The sequence below is a fragment of the Chlamydotis macqueenii genome, chromosome 3, assembly GCF_036417535.1.
Source record: "Chlamydotis macqueenii isolate bChlMac1 chromosome 3, bChlMac1.mat, whole genome shotgun sequence".
Lineage (NCBI taxonomy): Eukaryota > Metazoa > Chordata > Aves > Otidiformes > Otididae > Chlamydotis > Chlamydotis macqueenii.
The window spans coordinates 92522427-92535569 of NC_141558.1; the positions used below are offsets into that span (position 1 = coordinate 92522427).

Consider the following 13143-nt stretch of genomic DNA (forward strand, 5'->3'; position numbering starts at 1 on the left):
TATAAGCCCTAAGAAGTTGTTGGTTTACTTTTCCTAGTAATATTGCTAGCAGTGTGAATGTGCTGGTTTTGTACAATGCCAGTTTACACGTTCAGTCAAAGTCTACTGAAGAATAAGATTTTGTTAAATTCAAAGAAAAGTTACTAAATTACTGGAAAACTTAAGGCGGAACCACAATCTGAGTATTTTAATGCTATTTCTCAGTGGCTTAAAATAAAAATCTGAGGAAGTGGTGGAGGGAGAAGGACAGAATTATACTGCTGCATACTTTTTTTTTTTCCTCTGGTAACTGAAGGTTAAATGAGTAGCAAGCAGAATGCCTTAAACAAGATTGGTATATTGATTAAAACGCTGATTTAACAGCTCGCTTTCTCCCTTTGGAAACCTGGAAAAGATAAGCCAGCTGCTGTCTAAGAGTGCTGAGTGTCCACTGAGAGTACACTATCTATCATCACAATATGGTGATGAGAGGTGTTTTATGTTTGTGTTAATTTCCCCCACTAAATCAGTAATTATTACAATCCTGTCCCTGCTGTTTACCCTGCAGCTGTTTTTCCATTTGTCGAGAGAGCGGGTGTTCTCAGAGGACCGCACACGCTTCTATGGTGCAGAGATTGTCTCTGCCCTGGACTATCTGCATTCGGGGAAGATTGTGTACCGTGATCTCAAGGTAAAAAAAGAAAAAAAAAAAAGTAATCAAATTTTTGTTTTTGCAGAGACTACTGGGACAAACACAAAGTAATTATAAAGTTGCACTATTCAGAGTTAATGGAGAAAAAAAATCTGTGTTGATTTTAAAGTTCCGTGTGTGCTGAAGGAAGCCATTTGATGCAGTAATCTATAGGTGGATACTTTACTTGACTTTAACTTGATTAAAAAAAGAAACAGCATACCTTAGTAGTAGCATTTGAAGGAGATCTGAACTTCTAATCCTTTTTTTTTTTTCCCCATTACTTAGGACTTAACTTGGATTGCAACACAAATTCCAAATAAAATCCTCAATGTCCCTGAACAAGGGAAATAGGGAATTGGGACAATGTGACTGCATTCTTTTTCTCTCAGCAAAGTTTTATGTTCTTGAATGATTTGAAAACATTTAAAATAATTCAGAATACTTCAATAGAAAAAGCATTTCAGCCTTAATTTAAAAAGTATTTTGTCTTTTGTATCTTAGGAAGGATTCGTAATATTGGAATGTAGTTTGCCTTAGATTGGCTTGTGTATAGAGTTCTGTATCCTCTTTTGCCTGAAGCTCCTTTTATATTATGCTGCAGGTACTCTGTGACACAGTATGACCGTGTTCTATGGAACATGACCTCTGATTTCAACAGGAACATTTCTAACTTATGTGGGAGGAACCTTTAAATTCTGCAACAAGGCTATTTTATTTCTGTGAAAGTACTTTAATTTTTTGTATGGAAAATTGTACTTTCCCATGCATAGTAGTGGAGTTCATTCATGGACTCTTTTGTGCAGGAACTGAGGAGAAAGGAGTCAGTGATAGGCAAGTTCTGCTCAGGGAGGCAGACAGAAAACAAAATACTGCGTTACCTGTTTGTAGCAGAATCTGTTGGCATGCTGTGACATCTTGGAAAAATACAGAATTGTCTAGTCAAGGAATGATAGGCTGTGATTTTTTATTTAAATTCCAAATAATAAGGAAAGAGCAATTTGACTTTATAAATCTTCCATTACTGATGTCATCTACCTCGCATCTTCTTTGTATGACACTGTTAGACTCGACAGGAAATGCGTACCTTTGAATTGTATTTCAGGCTTTATGCAGACTTAGGAAGACAGGACTATGATTTTTCTTGGTTGGTATTTTCACTACATGCCTTAAAACCCAACCTTTTTCTGTTGAGAAAAGTTGTTTGAGGTATATTGAGGTGTAATTTACTTGGTTTTAGTTATATTTGTGTTTAAATTGCTAATAAAAAGCTTTTGTGAAAGTGAAATTAGCCATGGTTTTTTTTATTTAAATTTTTTTATTTTATATTATTTAAATTGTATAGAAGTAAACACTGTTAGATGTTGTAATATAATAGATGCTGTAATTTTTTTTAAATTACAGACAAATTATATTCTATCACAAGCAATAACTCTGTACCTTTTTTAAAAAAAATGATATAATGCATCAGCCTGTCCTGTTAAGAAATACTAAAGGAACATTTTTTTTTCCCAACACACAGTTAGAAAATCTAATGTTGGATAAAGATGGACACATAAAAATTACAGATTTTGGACTTTGCAAAGAAGGAATCACAGACGCAGCAACTATGAAAACATTCTGTGGTACTCCAGAATACCTGGCACCCGAGGTATGACTTAGAATACACTCTTGTAATGCAGTATTAAATGTTTATTTTTCATTTAATTTTAGACTATGGTGTTTGTATGCTGAAAACTGTTCATTGTAGTAAAGAACTGAAGCTCTGCCCGATTAATACTGTGCAGTCGTTACTCAGACTTGTATGTGCTACTTTTCTTTTTGGTGATTGTATGCATATTGATGCTGCACTTCTAAGTGTTTAAAAGGGCCTCTAACTTGCATTTTCCTTCTCGTGTTTGCCTTCCTCTGTTAAAGTTTTTATCTTCCAATGATTTCTTCAAAAATAATCTTCCATCTGTCTGTCACTTGGAACATATGATTCTGCTTAACTGAGCTATTTAACGAGTGTTTATATAGCCTCAGTGGAGGCGAAGGGGAATACGAATGTACTGAATTTGCTGGATTTTATCTGAACCTCCCAGTTGCAGGGAGAGACAGTTGAAATTGTAGATATTTCTGCTGAAAACAATTGTGTATCAACCTCAGAACTGAGGTGGATACCAAAACTTAGCCATTTCCTAGTATGGATGTGGAAGGGCATCCCAGAGCATGCCACCCCATCTTTACCATCAACTAGCACTCAGAGTGACAAACTTCTCGAGGACTGATAAAAAGACGGAGATGAGGACATTGTTTTGGTTCCCTTCGCAGCTTTGGTTTGGCCACTCGAGAATCTACTGTGGAACCCCAAGTCACTCAAGTGATGTGCTCCACTATTAGTGCTGGCAGCTCTGCCACTGATGTCTACTGAAAAAAAAGCAAGGGAAGCACTCTCAAAATTGTGGTTTTGTCCTGTCTGGCTTCAGTTAACAGCACTGACTCTGGTAGTTGGAAATGTCATTCTGCCTCTCCCCTGGGGTTGCCAAGTGCAACTCTAGTATTGACATGAAAGACAGCATTATTTTTTTACTTAATGCCAAAGATTTTGTGGATCCTGAATTAGCCTTTATTTCCAATCTTGTCAGCATTCAAGACTGCTACATGCCTGATACTGAGACAACTTTCTAGTCAACCTGAAGGGCTTTACAAGTTGCAGATCCACCTGCTTGGCTTGGTACAGTGGCCGCTTTTCTTGTGTTACATACCAAAAATATTTTCCAGCAATGAGAAGAACACAAGGGGTGATACTCTCATCACTGGTGTAGACTGCGAGTGTCATTGCCAGCTCTTACCTCCTCGTTGTCTTGTCAGCAGTTTTGAAAACATTCTCAAAGAGTGCAAATATCCCGTTTAGTTGATTCCATCTACTTCTTCATCTCTCACTTTTGGAAACGTGTTAGTTCTCTTCCGTTGAACTTTGCAAGGGATCATTCTGAGTTTTAGACACTTTCTACAAGTTACTTGATTCAGTTTGCCTTTCTATTGTTTAGCAGTCCCACTTCTCTCCTCCACCTCCCATTATGAGTATTTTTGGAGACTCACCCTAGACAAATCTGTGTTGAAAGAAACTGACTCTTCATTAACCCTGGGAACCACAAAATTCATTCCCTTTTACCTCAGAGATAGAGGGTTTAGAGCAAGCAACCTAGACAGGTTACCGACTCAACACCTTTATCCACACATTCTTATTTAAAAGGGTGAAGTTAGCAGTATATGAACGCCATTGCAAAAAATAAACTTTCTCTTCCTGTTCTCTGCTGCTACAATAGTGTTTACCAGTGCATTAGTTGGATAGTTGCTCACCTGAGACAGTCGTATATATTTTTATACCTGGGGCTGATAAAGAGACCATCAAGAGACTGGGTCCTCCAGTCTTTTGATGTGCATGTGTCAGAGAATGAATGCCCCAAAATAACTTCTTGTTGCAGTTCAGGCCACAGAAATCAGCAGAAATGCCAAAGACTTACTACCTTTTGACAAATTGCAGATCGTGAGATCCTAATGTTACAGCTGGACTTTAATCCTGTTATCACGGTGAATTCCTGCTTGTTTATCCCAAGACAAATGGCAGCATATACTTGCGTTTTGCCTGGTCTTGGTAAATGTAAAGGTTGAGTTTCCCATGTACTTGTTGGCTGATGATAGAGGACACTAGAACAGCATACCAAGTACCTCGCAAGGGTAGCCTGAGGTTGCTGTGCACCAAGCAGGTGACCCAGGAACCTTGCACTGGCAGGAATCTATCTAGCCTGAGAACTAACTTAATGCTTTATTTTGTATGAATTCAGTGCTGTGGATTCAGTTCCAAACAAGAACTTCACCTTGGTTCTCCAGATACTTTTTGGACCATTGTTTGAAGCATGGGGTCCTGCTCACTATTCCATCTTGCAAAAATTGCAAGTTGCTTCCAACAGGAAAACAGGGAAGTAGCTAAGCCAGGGTAGGGTGGATTTCCTCCTTGTATGACCTTCTCTCAAGTGAAGGTGTCCTTGTGGATCCATGCAGAATTATTTCCCAAGGTGATTTCAGAATTACTCTTAATCAGAAAATAAACGTTTGCTGTGTTTTTCCCATAAACTTTATTTCTGAGATCAAACTAGTCCTCCCACCCTCTGTTGAAAAGGCTCTTTCACCTCACACTGGTAGGGCCTGACCTTGCATATAGGACCTGAGACTGACTGCTGATATCTGGCAGATCCAGAAAAATGCCCCTGTCTGTGTGAAGATCAAATGGATGGTGGGCCACAGGAAAGAAATGTAATGAGATTGCCAGGTTGGAGCCAGTTTTCATCTTTGGAGCTAGAATTACTTTTCTGGACTGTCACTGACTTATCATTCATGACACCCACCTGGAAGTCTATGTGTACCTTCAACAAGCATTTGCTGTTCCAGGAGTGTGCAGGGCTTCCAGCTATATGGTCCACAGGTATGTTCCCTTCCGCTTGTCCTCTCCTTGTCCTTCCCTGTTATCCAGTGCCAGTATTCTGCAGTTTAAAGAAAATAAAAATAGCATTGACTGTGCTTTGTCTTATGTAGTTATGTGCTAAGCATAAAAGGTGGTAGGGTATGAATATGTCCTCTAGGAAGAAAACAATTGCCCCTGTCAAATAGCAGAGCTTATATATGTTTACAGTACAGATGCATATTTTGGTCACAACTGTTGAAGAATAAGTAAGTAACTTTTTGTTTGTGAAATTATATAGTCTCTTGAGAATAATTTGGTTATCTGATAAATAGTGAAATTTCTTTATCATCTGCAAGCTTCATTTTTTTTAATGTAAGTGTAATATTTCCCTCTGCTCTAACAATCTGTAATATTCCCCATTTGAAAGGTATAAAATACTTCAGAATTTCTCATTCCTTAGTAGTTTTTCAGGACAAAGAGACTTTCTTAGGAGACAGTTTCCATTGTTATGCTACAGAGTAAGTTACCACATTAGAGATCATTGTGGTGTTACAGAATAAACATAGATCCAATGAGAAAAAGATGAACTGTGATCCCATTTAGGAAACACAGATGTATTTTTGATTTTCTTTTCTGAAAAAAAAAAAACAAACCACAAAATGTTTCTTTTGCAGTTTTTCAGTGGCAAAGACAGGACAGGGCCATGTGTCTTTTCCAGACAGCATCACTTGCTTAATAAAGAAAGAATAAAACTGAGAAAGTACTTGTAAAGATCCCTGTGAGACATTTAAAAGCAGTTTAGATCTTGATAGTTTTCAGTTGATCATCAAGGATCAAAGACCTGCTAATAAAGATACAGACCTCTCCAGACTTTCTTTAACAGAACATTCAGGAAATGAAGGTACTTGGGCAGAGAAATAAAAATTCTTGCAGCTCTGGTTACTTATAAGGGTAATTTCTTATATGAGATTGCAGTTTCTGGCTCTCTGCATTTCAGTTCAGGTTCTTAGGACTAATTGCACAGTCTTAGTTATAGTAGGGCAGTCACTGTGGTACTAAATTTTGGTGTCATGGGAGATACAAGTTTAAATACCAGAAATCCATTTTGAAGCTTTTAATCTTTTTAAAAACAGGAGAGAAGATGTTTTGGCTATGAACAAGTCTGTAAGGGACTTCATGGATGATCATGCAAATGACTCTTCATAGATGTAGATGATCAATGATATTTAGGTGTATTCTAATAACAGGGAAAATGGTAGGACTTCATTAAGTTTTATTAGTCTAAAAATCCAGACTACATGGATGAATGCATTCCTATAAGAACAGTAATCTTTTTTTTAAAAACAAATACAGTAAGGCCATTTCAATATAGTTTATGCAGTGACTGTCACTTAAAGGTATGTGACGATAAGACCAGAGTAGATTCATAGCCTTTGTCCATAGGCGTGAGAAGATCTGCATGTCTTATAACTTACTTTAAAATAAGACCATTGGAGCTGAAGGAAATATTATGATAAATTACACAATGCTTCTTTGGTCAGTATTTTTTTTTCTTTTGGTAATCTTTCTTTCAGAAGTTGGAGGGGGAGAGACCATATGTAATCAATTATTTCCCTGATTTTTATCTCACAGAAATGAAAGGGAAAAGCCTTTTATCAAGAAGCAACTGCTGTCTTTCCTCACTTTTCACTTAATTTCTTACTTACAGCTTTTCTTTTTGGGAACGATCCAGCTTTGGTGTAGGTGTGACCCAAAGTCTAGAACTTGGCCATCAAAGTTCAGTGGCTGAATTTCAGCAAGGGGAAGCATGGTACCCTCTACTGCAGGCACAGTTATAGCAAGAAAAAACACTTTTGCAGTGTTTATAGGAATTAAAGGTGAATTTTCTAAGAGTGTTGTGATATATGCAGATTATAAAGTGGTGTGGTAGGGGCAGAAAAAGCATTTTGGCACTGCTGCAGCTATACATTTATTTCATTCTTTTAACGGTTGCTTGCATTGGATCAGAATATTTGCCAAAGGCAGTCTGGTAAATTTTTGAAATGAGAATATGATGATCTACCACATAGCTTGTCTGGTATGAGTTGAAACTAAGCGATATATAGGCAGAGGGGGAACCACAGAAATGCAGTGAGACAGGCCGGCATGGAAATGGATGTTTCCAGTTTTTGCAGGCATCATAACAAAGCGGTGTTTTAAACAGGGATTTTAATGCAGACAGAAGTTGCAATGTGAATGTTACAGAAGAGCTCCTTCAGGTGTGGGGAAAAGCATGAAGGTGCTTGTTTGCAAAGAACTTAATGAAAGTAGCCAACATTGTGGGTAAACGGAGGCAGGCCAATGGAGAGAGATTAACTAAGGCGAGGACGTAAAAATACCAGCATGTTATGCTACAGAGAAAATGAAGTTCCATGGGTCATACAGCCAAGGCCTTTTTCTTTTATTTTCTTCTTCCTTTTTTTTTTTTAGTGGTGAAGAGAAAAGAATTTGAGTAAAATAAGAAGGAAGATAGCAAGAGAGGTTAACAGGAGGTAAAAGGAATTAATGAAATTAATCTAATGATCTCACAGATTGATAGGCCAGAAAATACAGCTTAGAGATGGGGAAAAATGTGGTTGCGGGCAGGAAAGAGAGTTTGGACTGAAGACAATTATGTTGTTTTGTTAATTTTCTCTTAATAGAAACTAATAGAATGTTTTGCAGAAAGACACAAGAGGCAGGAGAAATTGATGAGTGACTTAAAACAAAGAGGAGCTCACTGGAGAGTTGTTTGGTTAGGAATACAGAGGAACTGAAGGACAGAATGATTTTTGTTGTGGCATATCCGGTTTTCTTTTTATTATCTTTTCCATTAAATTTCATTGTAATGTCAAGATAATTGAGACATTGAAGTAATGTGCTTTTTGAAATTTTGTGCAACTTTTATATAACATATAACATAATACGTATGTGCCGTTATTTTCCGCCTCTCGAACTACTGGATAGAAAAGTAAATAGGGGAAGAAGGTATTTGTGTAAAATGGCACAAATTAAGGGAAAGCAGCTCTTAAGATTTTGCTAGATGGCTTTAAGACCAGTATGAACTTTGAAGAGTTGAAGCAATACTGTAAAGAGAGATAGTGTAAAAGAAACTTTATGTTAAAATGGTCTTCCATCATGCTCTGGAGAGCAAGTTCTCACTCCTGTTTGGTTACCTCTGGTGAGCATTAATGAAGACTGATTGTCAGTGGCTTTTTGGTTTTCTTTAGGGGAAGGAGTAGTTCCTGTTACTGGAGTTCTTTTTATTTTCTTCACTTCTGTTAATTCTTTTTTGAAAGAAAGGGTAATGAGACTCTCCACCAAATTGTCTGTGTTGATATAACTATATGAATGTTATTCTAGTTCGTAGTGGTTTTGCTAAAAACCTGAGAGGCCCATAGTGGTGCTCCAACAAGACAAAAGAATTTTGTACATGAAATTCTCTTAGAGTGAGGTTAATGTATTTTTGGAGGGTGAGAGGTAAGTTTGTTTCTCTAGCTTTAGACTTGTTTTGTTGTTTTCACATTAAAATTGTATTAAGAAGGGCATTTACAAGCAGAAATGCTCTGCTGAAGCATGGTAGAGTTCTGGAAACAGATACCTCCACCATTCCCAGTTACTTTGCACCTAGAAGCACTATCTGCTCCATTGTTAAGGAATTGCACTGCATTTCTACCCTTGGCTTAGTGTCTTTGCTTCTCCAGCATTTCCATGAGATTTCATACACCCTTGTAATTCTGAAAGCCCTTTATTCCTTGTCCTGTGGCAGCTTGGAGAGAAGACACACGCTGTGACTGTCCAGAAGTAGGCTCCTTGTAGCATCTCATCATGTGCCTCAGGCAACGTTGTGCAGACAGACTCAGTCAAGATGGATGTGTGAACTCGTGTGGATATATTTCTGGGTTTTGTTCCTCTCTTTGAATATAATCTTTTCAGTGCTGAGCTAATTATGAAGTCTCAGTTTTACTGTTGAGTTAGAGTACCTGATCAACTTTCCAACTGTAAAACAGTTTGAAAATCAAATGTAGCTTACATGCAAGACCCAACAAAATTAGAAGTGTTAAGTACGTTTTGGCAGTTCACTTTTATTATGCCCAGTCCTCAAATGTACCAGCAGACAATCATCTGAATGTTAGTTATTTTTCACATGCTTATGTGATCACACAAAAAGTACATGCTAAAAAGAAGCAGATGGTGACAGATGGGGGAGGTTGAATAAGGTGGTTTTGGAAACCTAGAAAAATGCACTTCTGTAATAGTGTAAAAATAAAAATTCTTTGATCGCCAAGTTAGAATGAACAAAATAGAATGCCCCCCCCCACCCCACCCCCCAAAAAACCCACCCAAAAAAACTTTACTGATATAAAGAAATGGAACCTATGAGTGTCCAATGTATATTTATATAGTTATATAGTGTTGCTTTGTCCAAGGATAGAACATTAGTTTTCATCAGCCAGAGCCTTGGAAAGGTGGTAGTTGTATTCTTTCTGCCTTTTAAAATGATGCATTCAAATCAATTGTGTTCCATGCTCAAATAATGTTATCAGAAGGGTCTTTCCTTAATGTCACGTATTGGTAGTGTTGCAGGTTGTGATAATATATGTCTTCTGATGTCACAAGAAAGATTTTAACCCTTTTATTGCAATGGTAAATAAATTATGTGTGTAGTGAGGATACTCATATGACTAGAGCTAATCTGTAACAGGCAGCATTACCTCTTTGTCATACAGGCAAATGTAAAGCTAAGTCAACAAAAAATATAATCTTTTTTTTTTTGTGTGGACCATCACATTCAAGGATCTACCCTGCTATGAGGATTGAATATTTGCTTATTTGCATTAGTTTAATAAAGTCTTAACATTAATATCTATTGAGCTATATAAACAAAAAAAAGATTCCTTTTAAAAAAATTTCAATGATGAGATGTATTTTATTCCATAAAATAAAAAATATCTAATCAGATTAATAATTAATTGCTAAATTCTACCAACACTGATGCCATAATTTTTTTTTTTTTTTAATATTTGAGTAGGTATTTGTCTTAAACCTATAATATGAGACATCACTGCTTCCTGGTGAGGCAGAATGCTTTGCTTTTGGATGTTGGCTTTTGCTTAAAACTAAAGAGCCCTAACTTCTGATAACTTGTACTCATTTTCCTGAAAGTACAGTTAGTTTGCTCAGTACCCAAACACTGTAGTTGTGTTGTTGTGCTTTACTTAACAAATCTTCTTTTGGCTGCAAAAGGATAGTTCAAGTTTATTTACTCACTGTTTACCTGGGTCCTTCATGCATAATCTGATTCTTAGCAGAGGCACAATAGAATTTATTTTACCTGTGGAAATGCGGTTTAGTGTTGGCGTGTGCTCTTGAACAGCTGTCTGTTGTATATTTGGCTACATTTTATTTCTGGGTGAGGAACAGTGGGGAGTGCAAGGAGGAATAGCATCTATGCCTGAAAATATTTTCCTTTCTAATTTATAGGAGAGTCACAATATGGGATTTTCTCATTGCACTAGAATTCCAAGTACTAAATTATTTGTTTTTTAACATTGAAAGGAAATGAAAATGCAAAAAAGTTGTTTTATCTTGAAATGCCAGCACCTCATGAAAATTCAGATGTGGTCTTTTTTTTTCTGTTTTGTTATCACTTATATTTTAGTGTTCCACGTTGTGTCATCTTATATTCTTAAGTCATCCAAAACGTTAGTGATTTGAATTTGGGCTTTTTTGTCAGCTTGGCATTGCCAACGGGGCCCTGAGATGAACATGATGGAATGTGGACAAGGCAGGGTATCCAGAGCAGAACATCATTTAGTGTCAATAACCAGTATCAAAATCAAAAGATGGGAAGCTTTTAGATGGGGTTATGAAAGCATCGCTCAGTTACATATACAGAAGAGTTACTGCAGCGACAGACTTTCTCCTGAAGCCAGATAACCAATGATGTAACAGGAATTTGAATTTTCATGCAATCTGGTTAATCTCACTAGGCACAAAAACTAGTTGTCCACATGCAATATCAGACTTCTGAAGGGGAAAGATGTAACAAATATGCAAAAATAATAAAAAAACTAAAAGACTAGAAAACAGATTAGCTCCATACTGCCCATAAGTAAACTGTTGTATTCAAAGCAGAACTTTAAAGCAGAGAGCAATTTTCTAATAAAAAACACTTTTTTTTTTTTGTAAAAAGAAAAAGTATGGTAATTCTTACAAAACTATCTCAGTAACATGCTTGAAACTTTTTTCATTAATTTTTACTTAATCAATGCAAACATTATTTCCATCTCAGCAAAAGCCTTTCATTTTTCCAAGAGTAATGAAGCATAAACAAAAGCTGAACAAATGCTCTTTAACATCAGTAAAAATGCGAAATCATTTCAGGAAGAATGAGCAACCAGAAAAAGAAATATCCCAGTTATTGTCATTATGTATTACTTCTTACGCATCTTGTGGCAGAGTATGTTATGGAGGCTACTGCTAGTGCAGTGGTAATTAATACAGATACGGACAGGTCTGCAGTTTTTCGTCCAACAGTGGAGTTGGTAGAGTTATGAGAGAAGTGCCATCTTTATTTAGACTGCAATAATCTTTTGCTTGTACTTGCTGCCTTCTATGAAAGGTGTCTGTTAATTCTAGAGCAGAGTTATTTTAGCTTTCTGGTTTGTTTTTTGGAATTTTTCTTGTTTGTTTTTGTCCATTGAATAGGTTTTACTTTGGAGGGATCTTTTTAAGGTGATGTGATTGTTTTATTGTTTTTTCTTTTGGTTTGGCTTTTTGTTGAGGTTTTTTTTTTTTTTTAATTTTTTGATTGCCAAGGTTGCCATTAACTTCTTACAGTCCTTTGTTAGAATACCTTTGTCATGTGCAATAGCTTAACTTTCTTGTTTTAGATTTTAAATTCTACTGAAGTCAGAGTCCTTTGTAGGATGTTAAATGTATTAATTAGTATTGCTTGTTCTTTACTCTAGGAGGCTTTGCTTAATTCACATTTGTACCACAATGTACCATTTCTGATGCAGCATGGTGTGTATCAGCAAATTAAAACAAATTCAGTTTGCTATTTTTTTTTTTAAAGTTACACAACAAAAAGCTGGGTAAGGTGGGGAAAATCTCTAGTACAAAAATGTACTTTTTTTTTTTACTATTGATGCAGCAATACTTTCACTGTACTAAGATATGGTTAGAGTAATTAAATTTATTTAATACTTGGCAAAACTACCTTTCTGCAGGAAAGATTTTCATACATTTGGATAAAAATCTGTTTCTATAAAGAAATGTGTATTACCTTTGTTCATTAGTGTTTAGATTATAAACGTTCTCATTGTTGCAGTTGTTACCACAATTGATAGAAAGTTGTAGCAAGTATACTTTTAAACTTTTGTTGAATAATATGTGGGTGAATATTTGTTAGCAGACCAACAACTGTAGCAATAAAAATGTGTGAAGGTTTACCAGGAATGCTTAAGGAACATACACTCCACCTGAACTGTAAGGTTAATTGAAAACAGTTTTTTTCCCCTTAAATTAACAGTACCTTGGTGTATCCAAGTTCTCAGTTTTCTTTCACAACATAGGTGTGCAGACAGTTTGTTTAGATGTTTAAATATTTTCCCATCTGTTCTGACAAAATTATTGATTGAGCAACAAGCGATTTCTAATGTCCTATCGGAAAGTCTATATCTAATGTATTAAGAGAATGGTAATTAGGTCAAAAATGTAATTGCTTTTCCAATAAGTTGCCGTGGTAATCTAGAACAAAGTACAAAACTGTTATTTTGATGTTATTCTTTTAAAAATAAAACCCATTGCTGACAACTCTTTGAGGAAGACTGACAATGAATTACGTGAAGCTTTTCATGCTCCAGTTTATTGCTAAATTTGTCTGTGTTTGCAGAGTCCAGGAGTTACAGCAACCAAACTGCCATTTAGAGGTCTGTGGGAAGTATGTTTCTTAGTTGTGTGAATTTCTGCTGTGTAACAAAAAATCTTCCAGAGGCTGGTC

General features: G+C 36.3%; 1 protein-coding gene across 3 annotated transcripts in view; it reads left to right on the top strand.

Moving 5' to 3' along the window:
* AKT3 (AKT serine/threonine kinase 3) overlaps window positions 1-13143 on the top strand; it is a 150466-nt gene that overhangs the window by 113669 nt on the left and 23654 nt on the right. For all 3 annotated transcript variants that reach the window (XM_086743470.1, XM_086743471.1, XM_086743472.1), the window contains exons 9-10: window positions 548-670; window positions 2193-2321. In XM_086743470.1, the coding sequence (XP_086599596.1) occupies window positions 548-670; window positions 2193-2321 (252 nt within the window). The remainder of the gene's footprint in view (window positions 1-547; window positions 671-2192; window positions 2322-13143) is intronic.